Source organism: Cibotium barometz, chromosome 46 (genome assembly GCF_041138505.1).
Source record: "Cibotium barometz isolate CiBa-2024 chromosome 46, ASM4113850v1, whole genome shotgun sequence".
Lineage (NCBI taxonomy): Eukaryota > Viridiplantae > Streptophyta > Polypodiopsida > Cyatheales > Cibotiaceae > Cibotium > Cibotium barometz.
Genome location: NC_141091.1, coordinates 23,927,098 through 23,948,386, shown reverse-complemented (window position 1 = coordinate 23,948,386; position 21,289 = coordinate 23,927,098). Strand labels below are relative to the sequence as shown.

The 21,289-nt window shown below is 45.1% G+C and overlaps 1 protein-coding gene across 2 annotated transcripts in view; it reads right to left on the bottom strand.

Annotated features, from left to right (window-relative positions):
- LOC147612044 (protein EXPORTIN 1A-like) overlaps positions 1-21,289 on the bottom strand; it is an 83,986-nt gene that overhangs the window by 35,202 nt on the left and 27,495 nt on the right. For both annotated transcript variants that reach the window (XR_015263639.1, XM_086783879.1), the window contains exons 2-9: positions 12,067-12,183; positions 11,779-11,871; positions 11,592-11,663; positions 10,759-10,866; positions 10,466-10,548; positions 9,940-10,078; positions 9,748-9,816; positions 58-135 (exon numbers count right to left, since the gene is read on the bottom strand). Coding sequence is in view for 1 of the 2 variants with exons in the window: in XM_086783879.1 (XP_086640005.1) it covers positions 58-135; positions 9,748-9,816; positions 9,940-10,078; positions 10,466-10,548; positions 10,759-10,866; positions 11,592-11,663; positions 11,779-11,871; positions 12,067-12,183 (759 nt within the window). In the remaining variant the exon portion in view is untranslated. The remainder of the gene's footprint in view (positions 1-57; positions 136-9,747; positions 9,817-9,939; positions 10,079-10,465; positions 10,549-10,758; positions 10,867-11,591; positions 11,664-11,778; positions 11,872-12,066; positions 12,184-21,289) is intronic.

The window sequence follows — 21,289 nt, the reverse complement described above, 5'->3', positions numbered from 1 at the left end:
GGTGCAAGTATCAACCCTGAAACTCCCAGTTACATTACTAGAACCAGATATGATCACCTGCAACTGAACCATGAAAACACTGTATAGCTTTACAAATTGTGGATCATACATCTCACCAAAACTAAGGACCGCAACCTGCCACATTTGAAATTAATATGTGAGTCCCTCTCTCTCTCTCTCTCTCTCTCTCTCTCTCTCTCTCTCTCTCTCTTCGCTTCTCTGCTGTTCGCTTTCGCCCCCTTTCTCTTCGCTTCGCTTCTCTCACCAAAACTAAGGACCGCAACCTGCCACATTTGAAATTTTAATGTGAGCCTCTCTCTCTCTCTCTATTCTTGAGCAGGAGTTGAGCAGATGGGCAGAGAGACAAGGGGTCCGAGCTCAGGGACAGGCCGGTTTCAGGAGGAGATTCTCTACGTTGGATCATATCTTTACCCTCAGGGCTATCATTGAGGAGGGCAGAGCACATGGGTGGAGGATCTACTGTGGCTTTGTGGATTTCCGCAAGGCCTTTGACACAGTGCCCGGAGCTAGACTGATGCGCAGGCTGCAAGACTTGGGGGTTCCATGTGAGCTCATTTGGGGTATTATGGCACTTTATGAGACAGTAGTTGGGCAGGTGCGGACTTCAGAGGGTCTCTCCCAGCCAGTACACTCCACTATAGGGGTGAAACAGGGCTGCCCACTCTCTCCGACTCTATTTGGACTATACATTGATGAGATCTCTGATTATATTGGGACACAAGGGGACAGAGGAGCCCAGTTGGCTGGCACTTGGATACCTCTGCTCTTATATGCTGATGATATTGTGCTTATAGCAGACTCACCAGAGGGTATGCAGAAGCACTTGGATACTTTACATGCTTATGCACAGGACAATGGGCTCTCAGTTAACCTTGGTAAGACCAAGGTTATGGTGTTTAATACTACAGCTCAGTGGGTCTGGAGATCAGCGCCTATTTTCACATATGGGCAGGAGACAGTGGAGTATGTTGACTCTTACACATATCTTGGAGTGGTGTTCACTGGGCCCACATTTTCCATGAGGGGGGCAGCAAAGGCCAGATTGACTAGAGGATATGCAGCACTAGGAGGTCTAGAGAGGATGTGCTCACAGGTACAATTTCAGGAGCCACGCACTAAGCTGTGGCTTTTTGACACACTGGTCACATCGGCTATGCTATATGGAGTACAGATCTGGGGGCCTAGCCTAGATCGTCACAGTCGATCAGGACGCACATACGATGGATGGAGATCGATGGAGAGACCACTTGTGTCCATGATCTCCAGGATGATTCGGGCTAAGACCTCGGTACCCCATGACATTATCAGAGCCGAGATGGGAACCACCGATCATAGTCGAGGCTCTTGCCAGATCAATGTCCTTCATTCATAGCACCTGGGAGCTTCCCCAACACCGGTATGCACAACTTGCTTTAGAGTCCTCTCATCAGCTAGCCACGGAGGGAGACACTTCATGTTGGTACGCGCAGATAGCATCCTGGTTTGAGCTCCATGGGTTCAGTTTAGACAGACTTCCACCCTTCCAGTACTCTCTGGAGGCACCCTCTCTCACCTTGACACATTCTGAGATTAGTAGTCATCAGACAGGACCTCGTTCAGTTGGACACTAGGAGGACATGGCTAGAGCCCTCACAGAAGTTGGGGACGAAGATGGCTTTCTATAGAGACCATCTTCTCCGCACCACCGAGGATGGCGTTATACTTAGACCGAGCCACATGGATACCCATCTGTCTCATGGATTGAGGTGCGCCATTGGGCAGATCTGCACCTCTTCACATCAGTTAGAGATAGAGACAGGCAGATTTAGAGGCATACCTCCAGGGGACAGGATTTGTCAGATTTGTTGGATAGAGCCAGAGACGGAGGAGCACTACATCTGTCGCTACACAGCATATTATGAGATTCGAGGGCGCTACCATTGCCTTTTCAGAGAGGGATTTGGACCACTGGCTAGAGTCATGGACTATTGTGATCAACGATGCTTGGGCTTTTATCTCCTGGAGATCCGTAGGCTCAGAGAGTCCATTATCAGGAGCAGACGCTCGACTGGCAGGGAGTCCACACAGAGACAGATTACTGACTTCTTTAGAGGGACTACCCGGAAGGACACACAGCCGACAACCCAGCAGTGGGCACCCCGTGGGACTCTAGTTGAGAGAGCTATCCAGTTGGGCAGATCCAGACGCCCAAGGGTTCGCGGATCCTCACATCGGAGACGGTGCCTACACCGGAGGATTCAGAGCATCATTGCGAGGCATCGGGCTCGTCCGACCAGGCATTTCACTATGGCAGATATCCAGGTTATCCGGCAGAGACCCATGCTAGAGCTCCTATGATGATTACCACTCCAGCCATATAATGTTGTACTCACTCTCACTTTTGTACTCCCCCATATTCATGTATTCATGTATCCATGTACTCATGTACCCCATTTTGACTAGTAGCATTAGCTTCCCACTCTCCCTAGTTGCTGCTTCCGGATGCTCCCTACTGATGTATTGTAGGGCTAGATACTTACCTTCAATTCTTTCTTTTCTTTTCCAGCCAGTGTATCAGATGTCACATGGTTGTATTTTTGGTCTCATAGGTCACTTTGGCCTTTTGAAGACGTCTCTCTCTCTCTCTCTCTCTCTCTCTCTCTCTCTCTCTCTCTCTCTCTCTCTCTCTCTCTCTCAGCGCCGCCCCGCCCCGCCCTGCCCTGTTCGCTTCGCTTTTGCCGCCCTGCCCCCCTTCGCCCCTGCGCCGCCCTGCCCTGCCCTCTTCTTCTTTTCGCTGATCGCCCGCTGAACCCGCTTCCCCTCCGCCCCCCTTCGCTGTTCGACCGCCTCTCTTCTCGCCTGGGCTGGCCCGTCCCTCTGCCTCCCTTCAATTCTTTCTTTTCTTTTCCAGCCAGTGTATCAGATGTCACATGGTTGTATTTTTGGTCTCATAGGTCACTTTGGCCTTTTGAAGACGTTAATATAACATTTCATTTCTCTCTCTCTCTCTCTCTCTCTCTCTCTCTCTCTCTCTCTCTCAGCACCGCCCTGCCCTACCCTGCCCTATTCACTTCGCTTTTGCCGCCCTGCCCCCTTCGCCCGTGCGCCGCCCTCTTCTTCTTTTCGCTGATCGCCCGCTGGACCCGCTTCCCCTCCCCCCCCCTTCGCTGTTCGCCCGCCTCTCTTCTCGCCTGGGTTGGCCTGTCCCTCCCTTCCTCGGGTCCCCCAAGGCAGCAACATAACTCTCTTCTCCTCTCTTTCCCTTTTCCCTACATGACTTGAACCCCCCCCCCCCCTGCTGTTGCTGCTGTTTCGCGCCTGTGTCATGGATTAATTAATTTTCAGTCCATTGGCTGTGGGAAGTTGTGCAAAAAGTCATGGCCAAGACCGGGTTTAAAGAGGAGCTCGTGAAGGTGGAGGACAAGCTCGGCACAATTATCAAAGAAAACAAGAAGATGGTCGACTCTTCCGTCACCGCAATCATCAACCGCCTCTCCAAACTCGAGAAGGGATTTGACAAAATCCAAGAGCTCGAAGAGAGATCTTCCAAGCAAGACGCTGAGATTTCAGCCTTAAAGGAGGAACTAGTGGAGGCCAAATTGCATGCTAAAAGTCACGCGGCTGAAATCTCAGCCCTCAAAAAGGAGTTGGAAGCCACTTCAAAAAGCAATCTTGAGGATGGAAAATTTCAGCCCTCCTTTATTGAAGAGTTGAATACCATCAAGGAACAAATGAGGATCATTCGAGAGGAGGAGGAGCAACATAAAGAGAAGACATCTTCATGGGTGGAGGTGATCACAAAGACACAAAAGAAGATGGACGAGGCGGAGAAATGGATCGAGGTCGCCAAGAAAGGGAAAGGTAAAGAATCGTCACCCATCCCCACTCCCACCATCATCAACATGACCCTTGAAGAGGAGCAAAGGAGGAAGACCCCGGCCTTACATGTACGAGTGTCCGGTCTAAAAGACCGTGATGATGCGGAAGGGGAAACCAAGGAGCTCTTCTCTATGATGGGCATTGAAGCCACACACACAAAGGCATGGAGAGTGGGAAAGAAGAGAGAAGGTAGTGGTGGCGAATCTTCTAAGGAGAGAGCACTTATCATTCGTTTCCCTTCCAGACGCTTATGTGCCGAGGAGCCGGGACGGCCATTAGATGAGCTCACTCAGATATTGATAGAGACGCTTCATGCTGCAGCATCAGAGGCATATCCCCATAGTCAACCTACACGGAGACGATCTGGGAACATGCCCCAGAACAGTTGGTATGATGAGGAGTGCAAAGAGATGAGGATCAAATTACAGAGAGAGGTGCTCATGGGTGTTACCACTCACAAACACTCACGGATTACCTTCCGGCACCTAGTGCGACGGAAGAAGAGAGCTTATCTTGCTCAATTAGAGGGGGATTTGTATCAGTTATTTATGAGTCGGGACTCAGGCGAGGCATGGAGACTATTCCATGAGCATTCACCATCACCAGCCATTACCTCCACAGAGATTTGGGGTGAGTATGCAGCATCCCTGTACACAGCAGCAAGACAGCCGCCCCTGCCAGACCCATCGGAGCCATGCCCAGAGACGTGCTTTCTTTACTGCTGAGATGGTAAGGAAAGCTATTGACAGGATGAGGACGGGGAGAGCATATGATGCGCAGACTACAGGAGATGGGAGTGCCCACAGAGCTGATTTGGGGAATCATGGCTTTATACAGGACAGTTGTGGGGCAGGTACGTACTACTCAGGGTATATCTGAGATGGTTCACTCCACTATTGGGGTGAAACAGGGCTGCCCCCTTTCTCCCACCTTATTTGGGACGTACGTGGATGAGGTTTCAGACTATGTAGAGCGGGAGGGTGACAGAGGAGCACAGCTAGCAGGGACATGGATTCCGCTGTTATTGTATGCTGATGATATTGTGCTGATCTCAGATTCTCCACAGGGGATGCCCACAGGGGATGCAGCGTCATTTGGATGCATTGCACACGTTTGCAGAGGACAGTGGATTGTCTGTTAACCTTGGTAAAACCAAGGTGATGGTGTTTAACACCACAGCACAGTGGGTTAGGAGGTCAGTACCCACCTTTACATATGGTCAGGAGACAGTGGAGTATACAAATGCATATACTTACCTTGGTGTGGTTTTCAGTGGCCCACTATTTTCCTTGAGGAGAGCAGCAGAGACCAGATTGACCAGAGCTTATGCAGCATTGGGGAGACGAGAGGATGTGTTCGCAGGTTTAGTTTCAGGAACCTCAAACAAAGCTCTGGCTCTTTGACACTTTGGTCACTTCAGCTATGCTGTATGCAGTGGAGATATAGGGACCCTCAGTGGATCACCACAGCCGAGCTGGTAGCACTGATGGATGGAGACATATGGAGAGGCCCTTGGTATATAGAGACAGATTTTAGTATGTGAAAGTCTAGGATAAGGCCATCTTATTTCTTTTATACAGGATTTTATTCATATTTCCTAGACGACATACTAAGGAGTTTCAAATTGGTAAGATATGTATGGGTAGTATCATGGTGGTATGGGACGCTAGCGATCCCTCACATATATTATCTTATGGGATAATTTGGGCTCAAGATAGTTGCTTTGCTTACATCACTTAGCATGTTGACCTCAACATTCAAAGACAATCTCATTTTTTGAATTCATTTAAAGTTGTGTGGACATTCTCTAGATAAACTTCTTTTATTTATAGCCTGCATATATTGATGAGTGTAATCTCGTCGACATTTTCACTTGCTGAAATCTTTCTTTAGAGTTCAACGAGTTTATCTTGTTGTGTTCGGATTAAGGAAATTTAGATTTTTCCTTTGTTGGCATTTCTTTCTCTAATTCCGTACTTCATGTGATTTATATAGTCAGCCTGATGGTTTTACGAATGGACATATGTGACTCATAGAGACGTTGATGACTCTCTATGTTGATATGGGTAACTCGAGACGCCGATAATTCCATGAGCAAATGTGGGATACATCGGACCACCGCGGATACATCTCAAACTTTGTCAATAGAAAAATACTCAAATTTATCTCCTAGATATTGTGGTCCATTTCGAGTTATACATCGGATTGGCACGGTTACGTATAAACTTAAACTACCTCCACATGTTAGAGTTCACCCAGTCTTTTATATCAATAGATTGAAAGGAAAACTGGGAGGTGAGAATAACAGTTACTCCTCAAGAACTCGTTGAAGTCGAAGAATTATCCTATGTTCCACATGAACCTGATAAGATACTTGAATTTAGAAAAAAGAAACTTTGTAGTTGTGACTAATCCCTGAGGTTAAAATTAGGTGGAAAGATAGAAAAATAGAGGATTCGACTTGGGAGTCGGTTGATATTGTTCAGTGCAGTTTTCCTTCTTTTCATTGCAAGAGTGCAATGTTTTGAGAGAGGGGAAGTATGTTATATGCACATTATGTGTGCATATACTAGGAGGCTAACCCACATTAGGCTTGTGAGCATGAGAACATAGGACTAACCTTAAGGGTTAAGGTTAAGGTCAAGCATCCAAGGGTCAAACATGGGAAATGGAGAGTCAAGAGTCACTTGAGGACCCTCCTATATAATAGGGACATGGGGCACACTCAAGGGAGAGCAAGGCTAAGGCTATGTTATCTTGAGGCTGGGTTATGATATGATGTTCTCTTATATAGACGATTATATCTACTCACCTACCATTTCACACTATAGCTACATGTTGCTGGATTGGAGTTATACCTCTTGATGGTATAGGACATCAAGGTAAAGGTATGATGTACTTCATTATAATTCATGCCCTCAGTCCTCGGGCCGGTGTATTACTCTCGAAGATAGCTTCACAAACGCCTAAAGCTTATGCACAGTTCTGCCAGCATTTGGTCACTTTTTCCTTGCGTTTGGCTGTCAGCTAGTCAGTTTGTCCACTCAGTCTTATGGACACAATTCAGCTTGTTTATAGTCTCCAGAAGAAGAAATAAAGCAAATACTCCTGCTTGCAGGGGGGGGGGGGGGGGGGGCTTCAGTGGGTAATTCGGGACCCCATCTAATGTCGACTCGTCTACATCTAATTTCAGTTTCATGTATGTTGTTTTAAAGGATTGCTACTAAACTCACTAAACTCGGGTTTAAAGAAAGACCCCGTTGTTTCATACGGTCCTAGCTCATCGCAGGCTACAAGAATTTCTCCCAATCTATTTTCTGCTCATATACATAACATTTGAGCAAATCAATTATGGCTGAATTTGCGATTTCACTCCGACCTTCGGTTTGAGGATGATAAGCTGATGAAAAATTCAGCTTCGTGTCCATGTTATCAAACAATGCCCACCAAAATAAACTAGTGGTTTGAGGATCTCTATCCCCCACGATAGATTTGGACATGCCATGATGTATGAAAATGTGAACCAAGAACAGCTTTGCCATGTACTCTGGCTTAATTGTTTTCCTCACAGGAATAAAATGTGCATGCTTGCTAAAGGGATCAATGATAGTCCAAATAGCATCATTACCATGAGTAGATTTGGGTAGATCCATAATAAAATCCATGGCAATGCTTTCCCATGGTTCATGCGGAATGGGTAAAGGCTGAAGCAAACCATGTGTTTTATGCCTGTGAAATTCGACTTTCTGACATACCAGGCACTCATGAACATAAGTTTCAATATCCTTGCGTAAAGCCGGCCAAAAGAAATATCGTTACACCACGATGACCTACATACGGAGGAACATGACACTCTTCCATAACCTTTTGACGCAAATCTTGGACCACACAAATACGGGTTTGCATCATTAGAAAACCATCTCGTATCGAATAAGCTGGGACAGAAATACCCCCATTCAAATCAGCCCAAATAAGCTAAAAGTCTGTCCAATGAATACATATCTCGCATCCCTAACAAGTCGTGATGGTACAGTAGTCACTACATGCACTTGGGACCTCCATGACAAAGCATCCACTACCAAATTCTTCTTGCCTAGAGTATGCAAAATCTAAAAATGAAACATGGACAAGAAATTTGTCCACCTTACATGGTTGGGGAGTGTATGGATACAAGGCAGATTGCACCTCGGCAAGTGGCACACAGCCACAAGCAGTGTGCAGCGCACAGGTAAACCTGGGGCAGCAGCATATGGGCTGTTTGGGGCAGAATAGCCTGATAACAGGGCACTAATAGCCTACCATGAGCAGGTCAGGCAGCAGCGTGGGCAGCATGCACTGGCTGGGCAGCAAGCAGTGAGCAGCGTACAGGGCCTGTGCACTGACTGAACAAGATGCCGCCAGGTACAGGTCAACCAGCTTCGTGTCCATGTTATCAAACAATGCCCACCAAAATAAACTAGTGGTTTGAGGATCTCTATCCCCCACGATAGATTTGGACATGCCATGATGTATGAAAATGTGAACCAAGAACAGCTTTGCCATGTACTCTGGCTTAATTGTTTTCCTCACAGGAATAAAATGTGCATGCTTGCTAAAGGGATCAATGATAGTCCAAATAGCATCATTACCATGAGTAGATTTGGGTAGATCCATAATAAAATCCATGGCAATGCTTTCCCATGGTTCATGCGGAATGGGTAAAGGCTGAAGCAAACCATGTGTTTTATGCCTGTGAAATTCGACTTTCTGACATACCAGGCACTCATGAACATAAGTTTCAATATCCTTGCGTAAAGCCGGCCAAAAGAAATATCGTTACACCACGATGACCTACATACGGAGGAACATGACACTCTTCCATAACCTTTTGACGCAAATCTTGGACCACACAAATACGGGTTTGCATCATTAGAAAACCATCTCGTATCGAATAAGCTGGGACAGAAATACCCCCATTCAAATCAGCCCAAATAAGCTAAAAGTCTGTCCAATGAATACATATCTCGCATCCCTAACAAGTCGTGATGGTACAGTAGTCACTACATGCACTTGGGACCTCCATGACAAAGCATCCACTACCAAATTCTTCTTGCCTAGAGTATGCAAAATCTAAAAATGAAACATGGACAAGAAATTTGTCCACCTTACATGGTTGGGGAGTGTATGGATACAAGGCAGATTGCACCTCGGCAAGTGGCACACAGCCACAAGCAGTGTGCAGCGCACAGGTAAACCTGGGGCAGCAGCATATGGGCTGTTTGGGGCAGAATAGCCTGATAACAGGGCACTAATAGCCTACCATGAGCAGGTCAGGCAGCAGCGTGGGCAGCATGCACTGGCTGGGCAGCAAGCAGTGAGCAGCGTACAGGGCCTGTGCACTGACTGAACAAGATGCCGCCAGGTACAGGTCAACCAGCTAGGGCAGATTTGGTGCACAGAAAAAAGCTGTCCATACACGGCAAAGCTTTTGGGAGAAGGTGCATGATGGAAAAAGCTTAGGCCAAACTTGGAGTTGATCAAGTTTAGAAAGGGATATATTATTTTTGGTGTTGAGTCTAAAAAGGGGGTAAGAAAGCACAAAATTAAAGCTGGCTTTTTATAAACTCACTTGCTCCTATAAATTCAATGACACAACCTGTGTGCCTGGTGGCCCGTCCCTGGACAAGGACTCACAAATTGCAGTGTCCTTCTTCAGGTCCTTGCACTTGATTGTACCGCATGTCCACGTGGCCCAAGTGAGGGATGCACGTGGCATTAAACATGACGTGAACCCCTCAAACAAGGCAGCCCCACTTCTAAAAGACGCAACTAACTAATTTTCAATCAAAATAAAGTGTAAGAGCTTTAGATGTTTTGAGCAAACTATACCTCAGTCAAGCACTGAAGTGCAAGATTTCTGTATGCCGCCATAGGAAAAAGCTTCAGCAATGTATCAAGCTGCAATTTCAAAAATCCCAAGCAGAGCATTTCACTATGACGAATCATCATCATAAAGCACAAGGAAATGGTAAACATTGCGCTGCAAAACTGAATGATATATCGCTTGCATGTATACTACACCAGAAGAGATTCAAAAATGTAGCCCAATGGTATCCACGACAAGAAGGCATGGAGGGTCCCTAGAGTGGCTCGAATAAGTTCTGGGCGTTGTGAAAAAGACAACACGAACAGGCATAACTCATGGATGAGCTGAAACTCGCTGAAAACCCACCAGCCAAACATTACCAAGTGAGCACTAAACTTATTTCATACATGCCTCTACAGCATACGCTCAAGTTACAACTTTGGCATACCAGACATTTGACCCTTCAATGAAACCATAAAATTAGATGGTAGCACAAAGAGACACAATGCATCCCCTTGCCTGTAATGATCCCCAGCCCTCCACACCTGGTGAGAACCACCCTTTTGTTGGGGTATGCCCCAAATTTTGTAACGTAAACATATTAAACCTTACAAAAAGCATATAGGTTCCTAAGCGCTACAGAACTTGTATGGCCTGGCATAGTCATATGTCTAAGGAGAAGATACTTCAAAAAGGCTAAAAACTTCCAAATCACATTTTCAACATAGAAATGAAACATACCTGTTTAATGACTCTTTGAGCTCTTTGATTTTGCTGTGTGTCAATTCACCGCGTGAAAAATCAAAAACCTCCTCACTTAGAAGCTATCATCGGTGCAATCGAGAAAGGAAAAGTAAGCTTTTGATTCGTTGAGTTACCAAAGCCATTTTAATAAAAATTTATGCTTTTTGCAGAAAATCCATCCCTTTCTGATGTGTGCATACTTTTTCATATGCAGGCAGATGCACACACACTTTCTTATACTGGAACTAGAAGAAAAAGACCAAAAAAATGGTCTTTCTGCAATACTGCACCTTGAGGATAACCATGCAGTTCTCACAGAGTGTCTCATTGCTTTTAGCCGCAGATACAATGTCCGTGATGAAACTTGGCCATTTAGCAGGCCAATCATGTTTTAAGACCTGCACTCATAGCAGCACACAAGAATAATCATCACTAAGCACCTTGGAATACACAGATATGGGATGTTACGAGAGCAGAAGTACACACTTTAGTGCTCAGGCCAATCTTTTATACTTGATATCCTTCTTTCATGCACATTGAAGGCAGGAAGGTTGCTTCAAAGTTAGAAGTTTCATTTTTAGGGCATATACTGATGGAAAGTCGGGTCTTAGCAAGGGACGAACTCCAGTCTTAGCTTGCACTACAAGAAGAGCTCACTGAACCGGTTTCAAAAGTTCAACCGTTCAATCTCAACCACGAAGACTGTACCAGCATGTTATGTATAAGCAATCAGATAGAGGCATCCAGAGGCACGACAACAAGCCAAAGCTACAAGCAATAAATTAGGAGCCACCACAGCGCCTCAATTTCACAAATACACACCGAAGGACATCTGAGAGGAAATACCGCACACATAGATATGGTTCTATGTGGCTTCGCCTTCACTTGTTTCCTTCGAACGTGCCCAATGGTATATCAAAAGGTTCAGGTTTAGTTCCTGAACTTAACAAGCAATAGCTTGAAACCATGCATAGCAGACTACATAATTTGAACAGACTATATCCCTTATTACATCATCACACCAAGAGTAGATGCAGGTTTATGCATAAAAACAAGTTCACATGTTCTTCAAACAGAAACTACTATGTTGATACTACACAAAAGGAACAGTTTGGGCATCTACCTGGACAAGGATCACATTCAGCTTATTGACATACAAGCGTTCTCTCCGGAATGTAACATCATTACTGGAAAGCTGGAACACCAAGCAAAATGTGACTGTCAATGTAAGAAAATATAGATATATATAGCTCTATGAAACAGCCCACCACATATGTGAATAGAGATCCAGAAATAATGAATATGCAAACCTGTATAATAAGATCCGAGATGTAGTTCTTGATTCCCTGGCATTGCTCTAGAGGTAAAGCATTCCAACGGTACTTGATTACCCCCTCCAATACCTGATGTAATTTTGTCACCATTAAGGAATTACTTTTATGTCTTAACAAAGCATAACAGTTATGCTATGTCCAAGGCTATAAAAATAAGGCTTTTAAAAATGACCAAGTAGTCTTACTATCTACTAATTTGCCTGATTACAAAGAAAAAAAGGTATTCATGTTACAGTAAGTGAAGCGCAGTTCTCAAGTACTCACTTGGAGGGCATAAAACTTTGTGTTTAGGTTGTGAGAGTTTTGCAGGATTGTAACTACTTGAGTCCATGTATCTGGGTGTTCTTGTAGCTGCCTCAAAAGCCTTTCTGCAGCAGCTCTCTGCAAAACATAAGAGCAAGCTTTTATGACATAACACAAAGCTAGAGGTGAAAACACAAACTCAGTAATCAACCAAACAATATTGATGTAAATGACACATAAGAGTCCTGGCTAGACTCCTTTTGCATGTAGCCTCTGAAGAAATTCTTTTGTGCCCCGAAAAATCTCTCTAGCACATCTAGATCTCCTCCTAATAAACGAGCTTAACACCTTACATCCACATACAAAAGCAAATTTGACTGATATTTGTGCATATATATTGTAAAGTCCTTCCCTGAATCTCCCTAAACACAACTGAAAACCAAGTTTAGTCCTTAACCAAATCATGAGGTAACAGGCTAGCTCACCTCCCAATTGGCCTCCACCGATCTTCCCCAAGCCAAGGCTAGGGCTTCCTGCAAAATCCCATAGGCCCATGTCTAACTCTGGCATCCCATACCACTGAAGCTTGCTCGTAGGCCTTCGACACACCAACCTACGTACTCACCATGTGCGTGGCATAAGCATGTCTCCTCTCCTGGTCCAAGCTAGACCGTTAGTGGTGCATCCACACAACTATATCTCATAATAATCCAAGCTCTCACTTATATAGTGAGAACTATGCCATAAATAGCTAACTCGCTATAAAAGGCCATTAAGCTTGTTTTATCAGTCCAAGAATCCTAGTCAATTATCAGCCTGCTAATTCCTAATCCCAACCCCCCTAACCCCAGTAGATTAGATCCCTAATCCATAGATTAGTGTCCAGGTACATAACATATACCCGATACTAGACTCGACTCTTGACAAGAAAGACCCATTTCTTGGAGTCTAGTTTGATATTTGCAGCTTGGCAAGGGAAAATCAGCAACAACACTGGGATCTGAAGAAGGCTGGCCTGAATGAGGTCGTGATGACAGCCCCTCTCTTCGAGTGCCTTGCCAAGGCCCTTAAACACTTGAAACACAAAGAGGGGGATGATCTTCCCGTCACTCTCCTAGGCACCACCTACAAGATCCTCAACAAAGCAAACAGCCATCGTCTTGAGCCCCACCTCGCTTACCTTAAACTGGCTCGCAAACACGTTTTATCTGGGATAGGAGCATATCCTAGATAGCACCTTTCCCTTCTGGGAGGCAGCTGCAGCTGCACTGCTCCAGCATGAAGATTTGACAACCCTCCTCCTTGACTTCAAGAAGGCCTATGACAAAGTTGACTTGACTTGACTTTCTTAGAGGGTGCCATGCTCCGAATGGGAATTTCGGAGGCCTAGATTGGGAGGGTCAGGGCTCCTTACTCTTTCACCCATTGAGAAGTTCTCATTCAAAGGGCCAGGAACAAGTGCTTCCAGATTTCCCACTCACTGCACCCAGGCTGCTCTTTGACCCCCTTGCTCTTCCTTTTCTTCGTGAAGGCCAAGAGTACCTTCTTGCGCTCGCACGACATACAACTTCAACAGCTTCAACTCCCTATTTCGCACCTTGGAGGAGCTCTTGGATGCAAATTTTGTGGATGACACAGCCGCCTATGTTTCCAGTTCAGAAAGGAATCTTGAACGCTTTGCCTCGGCGATTGACGAGTTTGTCTCGCCTCCGGTTCTTGCAGCAGTTGGCACAAGTCATATGGCTTTTAAGTGGGACCCTCCCGCACCCCAACTTGGAGACTAGTTGGTGCTTTCCAATAGATTCCCAAAGGCACCACCATGCAGTATCTAGGGTGTCAGGTGGGCATCCACATCATCCCAGTGCATAGTAATGCGAAACAGCCGTTTCATAGCCAAACTTGTGGAATCTCCATTTCTCTTGAAGCAACATTTCGTTTCCCATTTCCCTATTTCACCTAAGGACTTCCTCCACAACTTTTCCCTGCTAAATTTTGACTTTCACTACTTTTCCTTGTTAGATCTTCCAAATTATGAATACTATGTTTCTCGTCTATTTCTCTCAACCATTTTTTATCATTTCTATTTTACATCTACTATATAATGCTAGCCTGTATCATTTCCATTTCCGTTTCCGTTTCCTAGTTTTAGGCCGTTTCCGTTGTGCAGAGACATAAACCATTTCCATTGCATGCAACTATGCCCCAGTGCAGCAGATAGCTCCCCTCCTCAGCAATGCGAGGAACTTGCTTTACTAGAGCTCAACACGGTCATCCCTCGCAAGCAGCTTGGTGGTGACTAACCACATTTTCTAGCTACCGTAAGTAAGATGCATCACTTCATGTTGTGATGCACAGGTTACGCACCTCATACACAACTTCCTCTGGGCAAGAAGAGACTACAAAGCAACCTAGGCCAAGGTGGCCTAGCAAGTTATTGTCCCCCCTCTCAACCACATAAAGGGGTTTGGAAAGGCCGTGGAAGGAGCTCGGGGCCCTTTTCTACTCCTGGGCACTCCACATTTGTATTGCAATACAAGTCCCAATGTGGCTCCCAAGCCCCCGACACACACACACACCCTCCCCACTCCGATATAGCCTCCCTCTAAGAGGGACCAACTAGAGAGAGAGCTTTCCCTTTCCTTTGTTCTTTTTAGTTTGTACCTCTTTCAAGGGCTGTAGTCTGCACAGCGCAATCATTTTTTTCCCGGTGAAGAAACTAGTCTTTTTAGTTTGTACCTCTTTCGAGGGCTGTAGTCTGCACAGAGCAATCATTTTTTTTCCTCATAACAGGACCTTTTCTTTTTGTTTTTTTGGCCACCTGTTCAGGTGGGAGATAGCATCATTACCACGTAAACAATTAGGCACCCAACCGCAATGACCCACTTGCAAGGGTGGCACTCTACCAACTGAGCTATATCCCCTATGCTTGGGCCAAGTAAAGCATACGTGAACTGATCAGATGCTTCTCCTGATTCCTCTTGGCGCACATGGGCCATCCTGGACTTGAACCAGAGACCTTGCCCGTGAAGTGAATAATTACACCTACACTATTCTTATTATTATCTCATCAGAATTGCTTTTTTTTTAGGGGGGGAGGGGACCCCAAAAAAAAAACAAAAACAAAAGATGGCATAAAAAGAAGGCCAGCCATGTGAGAGCCTTACTCCAGCAAAATGCCAATCTCCATGTTATGTGCATCGGTTTGTACTACAGTCATACGTAATGCCGATCGACTTGTTTGGAGGCTGCCTTCGAGCTTGATGGGACTCGCTAGCTCGTTTTAAGAAGGCTTGGAGCTACTTCGATTTAAGGGATAAAAGCTACAACAATACTAGCACCATTTTGAAGACCGACCATCTCATATGTGGTCGTGGGGCTGTCCTCTACTGGCCGACAAAGGTCCTACTTGCCAACTATGCATGGGAGCTCCTATATAAGCATGCATAGATATTCAGCATTCCCATCTCATTTTCTACCAAGCGATCAAGCTTCTGCAAAGCATTTCTTTGGATTGAGGCCCGCCAAGGGTAATCTACATCCCTGTGTGGGCTGAGATCTGATCAACATCTTTAGTAACATTTTGTAGACATTTTCATTGTAAGTAATATGAGTACCACTACACCCTAGCACATAGGCACAACTGCTCTATAGTTAGTATCATGATCTAATATTGCCTCAGCTAGGTTTGCACGCAAGTGGTTCCGGAGTGCAAACAAGGTATACTGTAAACGACGAGCTCACTGGTGAGCTCGACTGGCATAATACATGCACACTCTACAGATGGGCAGCATCACTGCAAATTTAGCTTCAAAGCCTAGGAAACCTGCAAATTTTTGTTTTCTGGCACCCATGTGCATCACTTGCTTGGCTAGGGTAGAGCAATAGAGTCAATGACTGCACAAGCATAGTTACCGTGGAACGGGAACGTTCCGGGAACGTCGGATGCTAGAACGGGAGCGGGAACGGGAACGGGAGCGGATCGGGAACGTCGCGGAACGCCACGTCATATGACATGTCAGCATATGACACAAAAAAATGTAACTTTTTGTATACGGATAGCCAAATATGCTTCCTAATATTTGCTCCCCCAAGACATGAACATACATTTCTGCAAGCAAAACACACCCCCCCCCCCAAAAAAAAAAAACTTTTTTTTTTTTTTGCGGAACGTTTCGACGTTCCGAGAACGTGCCTTCGCCCGGAACGGCGTTTCGGCGTTCCAGGAAGGCGGAACGACGTTCCGTGGTAACTATGTGCACAAGTTTGCATTTGGGGTTGGATTCTCTTAATCACTGGTCATAGACGTCAAAGAGTTCATAGCTTTGTTATCCAACATGAATGCAAGAGAGAGAGAGAGAGAGCGAGAGAAGAAGAAGAAGAAGAAGAAGAAGAAGATTGTATTATCATCCACTGGGGGCCAAATATGACCCATGGGACCAACAAACTAGTACAAGACAAAAAAAAAAGTCTCCTTCTGTTACTATGAAGGGTAAAACTAGCAAGCTAGTGTGTGGCATAATGTGACTCAAGCTCCTCTCTATGCTTGAAGAGTCAAGTCATGAATGCCCCCAAAACAGTGGGTGTGGCTGTAAGCAATACTTGTGACAGTGATATTCAGCAATGATCTTCTTTTCTCTTTTTATGCTTGCAGTCCATACACTGTTTTAGTTTTTGCAGCAGTTCTTTGTGGGTATCATTGCATTGTACCCATTCTTTCATGGTATCAAAGTGGGAAACATCTACAGGGAATTGCGTTCTTTCTCCCATGCTGTTGTTGACTGTTTATGTTCACTTGCTGTGTTTTTCATCAGTAACCTGCATTTTTTCCTGTGGTACTACATTTTCACTCGGGACTACCTCAAGTGGTACGTTTTTTTCTTCTTCCTACAAAGCTGCTTTACAGCCTTTACCACTGGAGAGTCATTCTATTCTCTTCTCTTTCTGGTTCCCTCCCACGGTCCATCCACCCTCTCTCCTAGTCTTTCTAAAGGAGGTTTGGGCTCTTGGAGGTGATGGCTTCTGGAGATCACCATTCTCCCCCCTCCGGGTTTCCCCTACTCACAGTACACAAGTGTTGTCACCATTTGGTCCCTTCACCAGTCTTGATCAATGTTTCAGACACTCGGCGGAATCAAGGTGTGAATGGGGATCTTTCCACAAAAGAAAGCTGGAGCTTTCACCGACAAAATTTGGCTTGAAAGATGGGTTTTGAGCAAAAGCAGCATGAATTTTATTCATCCAAGTGGCTTGTAATGTTCATGGGTTAGTGTGTTCACACACATTAACACCATGGTGGACATATTATTACCATGGGCATGGACAGATGGACAAAAAGGAGGCGCCTACTTCAAACTTGGGCTACAAGTTGAGAAAAAGCAACAAGTTGATATTTTGGGCAAAAGTCCAACCAGTTTTGGTGAAAAAAGGGAAAAGCAAGGTAAATATGGCCGATTGAGTTTATTAGCATGCGCTTATTTTTCATCAAGAGTCTAGCAGATCCTGTCCCCCCCTTTTCGGCAGCCAAACAAGAGCATTCAGTCATTTTCTGCTGGACACCCAAAAGACAATGACAGTTGTACATTAGGTCGAGTTCGGCCTCTAGTAGACGTTAATACAACTTTCTTCTTCTTCTTCTTCTTCTTCTTCTTCTTCTTCTCTCTCTCTCTCTCTCTCTCTCTCTCTCTCTCATAGCTGAGGGAGACCTCTCGGCCATACTCATTAGCCCCATGCTTGATATTTTGGAGAGTGGTATACCATCTACTCGGAGCTGATGTTGCTCTCATGTTTCTATGTTCTTAGTATTCCATGATGAGTTTCCATGGACAATTTTGTATCATCCCAGTGAGAGAGCTATGTTTATGTTTTCTTTTTGTTTTATTTTCCATTCCATGATGAGATATGCCATGGACATTCTTGTATCACTTTGGTCTCATAGGCCCACTAGGTCTTTAGTAGACGCTCTCTCTCTCTCTCTCTCTCTCTCTCTCTCTCTCTCTCTCTGCAATCGTACAGGAGATCCAAGTGGCAGTACTTTTCTCTCTTTCTAGAGGCCGTACTAGAGCTACAGTCAGGCAGCCCCCTTTCTCCCACCCTGTTGCTCTGGTCGTACAGCACACAGCCTTGTCTTGCTTACTTGCACAAGTTGTACATAGGATACAGCAGCTTCTGTTCTTGCACAAGCCGTAGTGAGGGGCTTTTGCCGTATAGCACTCAAGCCCATTCATACGCTGGTCATACAAAGAGTACAACAGCAATACAATATACTCTTTCTAGGGAGCAGGCCATACAGGTGCTGAGAACAGCCCATGTGCAGCCGTCGTACAACGGTACAACATTGGATCACACGTGTGGAGCCCACGGGCTAGTTTGGGGCCTGTTTCACGGGCTGCTCTTAGGTGACTGTTTGTCAACTTTTTGGAGCTGAATTGTTTCTCTAAAGAATTTGTGGAAAGATCCGGTGTTTTTCACCCGCACCTTGGGTTCTTGTAAAAAAGCTTCTATCTGAATAAAGAAGATTCCTACGGGGGCCCGGCCGTTCCGACTCAATGCGGTGTTTTTATATTGTATATTGTTCTTCCGCTGTGTCTACATGCTCTGTGTTTGGTATCTAAAGTGTTGGGTCTATTATCGTTTCGGATCCCCATCCTTGTGACATTGGTATCAGCAAGGGCTTTCTCGGAAGCAAGAGGCTTCCTTCCAACAATGAGGAAGGGAAAAGATCAAAAGTGGGGACTACACTGACCAACAGTTTTGCTATTGAGCTTATGGAAGCAGTCATGAGCATGAGCAGTAGACAACTTTGTTGGGGTAAAGGCGTTATGCCCACCCTTATAGTGTGTACAAGCCCATAAGTTATAGTACATAGTACACTTAGTACTTTTAATGTACTAAGTGCACTATGTGTACTAGTGCAATATACATGTGTGATAGGGGAGTCACACACTCATGCCTCATGAGTTGACTTATCCCCACAACTCTCTCTCTCTCTCTCTCCCTTGCTTCTCTGTGTATGTCTCCCATGAATGAACTCTAACCCTAATTGCTGTTTTCTCCCCATCAACTGGTATCAGAGCCCTGGAGCAGTCGTACTGGTCGTGCTGAATTCTGATCTGAGGGTTGCCTTCTTCTTTTTTTTTGGTCGCCTTTCTCTGCCCAGCCAACCAGCGTGGGCTGCCCAACAGCCACGAGGTCTGGCCAAGCTTGGCGCTAGAGGGAGGGCCATCGCTGGTGAGAAGCGTCATCAGTAAGCGATAGGCGAAGTGTTGGGCGGATGAGCGTAAACTGGCGACGTGTAGCCACCAGAGCTGTCGACTACAAGCGCTAGGCGAAAGCAACACAGGCGAAGTCAACTGGCTAATGGCGTAGAAGGCGAACTCAGGCGAACTGGTCCGCGTAACTGTGCGAAGGCGACACGCCTACGTGGCTGGAAGAGGGGCAACTTCGCGTGTGTTCGCCACCTTGAGGCGTTGCAGCCGACTGAGCGTAAAAGCCAGGCGTCGAGCGTGGAGCACTGGCGGGCGTTAAGCATTGACGAAGGCGTGTTAATCATCAGCGCTGTCGTGACGTGTGCGGTACAGCCAGGAAAGTACAAAACTTCTAGCTGTGAGAGTGAATGTCAAATCCAACAAGGAATTTCACGCACAAATTTTCCCAAGGAGTATTGAACATCATTATTTCCAATGACAAATACATGTGTCAACTTGCCTCAATACATCCTTGAAATCATCCAGATGATTGCACAGAATTGCATGAAATCCTTTGAACCATTCACATGTGTGCATAGCAAAGCTTTCCAATTTTCCCAATATTCATGTGGCCAGCTACATCCATTACATCCAGTGCCCTCAAAACCTTTATTTCGAGATGTATTTTTATCACCTGAAAACCTGCCTTAACTTCCTAACATCTCACAAGCAAAATATAGCATAACATGCTCATGGCTTCCAGAATTCAATCAAGCAGAAGATAGACCAAAATCCCGTGATTTGAATGTGTTAAAAGGATATCTTTTTCCACAAAACTTCAAGTTCTAAATTAAATAATCATTAGCTTGTTCACCAAGCTTTCTCAACTTCGAATCCTTTAAGGGATCATGGGTCTTACCCTTTTCTCAAGTCCAATAAAGTAAGAAAAAAAAACTTATCTGCACACGTGGATTTACACATTGTTTTTCTTTTATTTAAGCTTGTCTCCAAAGTCGCTTCGATGTTGACTAATTGAAGAAGAAACGCGGCGCTGCTCCCGCTTCACTATTGATTTTTTTGAAAATGGATTTTCACATGATTATATCATTATGTAATACAAGATTTACTCTCTAAATCTAATACCTACAAAGCGTACACAGACTATGTATATTTGAAATAAAACTATCTGGTCGTTTTGACGCTGTTCTTCAACGCCGCAGAAAATCTCTATCCACTCTGGTTTTCGCCGTGAGCCTCCGGTCGTTTTCTCTCTTTCCCGCGGCGAACTCGGCGCCCCCCCCCACCACCTTCTGCCAGCTATACATGCCATTAAAAAAAAAGCTGCGCGTTTTCTAGAAAATCCCCAAATGTGCTTTGTTAACCTTAGCACTAAGGTTACAAAGCATAACCTTAGCATTAAGGTTAAAGTCCTCAATGCACCTATTTTTAATTCCCCAACATTCAATAAGTTTCTCGACACTGCAATGTCCATTGAATCTCCATTACTTTTTGATGCCTCCATAGTGTATAAATCATCATATTGGCCATGTGATTTATAGACTCCCAAATTATTTATTCAAGTATTTTCCCATATCTTCATAAATACATCCCTTTGTGCATTGAGATACCCTCATGCTTGCATTCCATAAGATTCACTGATTTGACCCAATCGATACCATTTAGCAAAACCATCACCCTCCACACTCATATGCAAAAACTCCTAGATTTGACTCAGCCTCAGCTTGTCTTATTGAACCTTATATACAATTTGAACATATGTACATGTCATCATATAATGACTCGTCATGGCACATAACCTCATGCATCTGGATGTGTATTTTACGGCCTCACATGCACGGTTCCACATCATAGACGTGCCATGGCACGACATCCACCCCCTCTAAACCTGCACATCCTCTGGTATGTGCCAAATCATCATCAAGGTCTACATATAACTGGATGTCGTCTTCATCTTCTGCAGTTCCAGGAAGATCATCCTCTTCCTCTTCAATCATATCCATACTTCCACTGTCAGGCTTCTCATCCTGAATTTCTTGTGA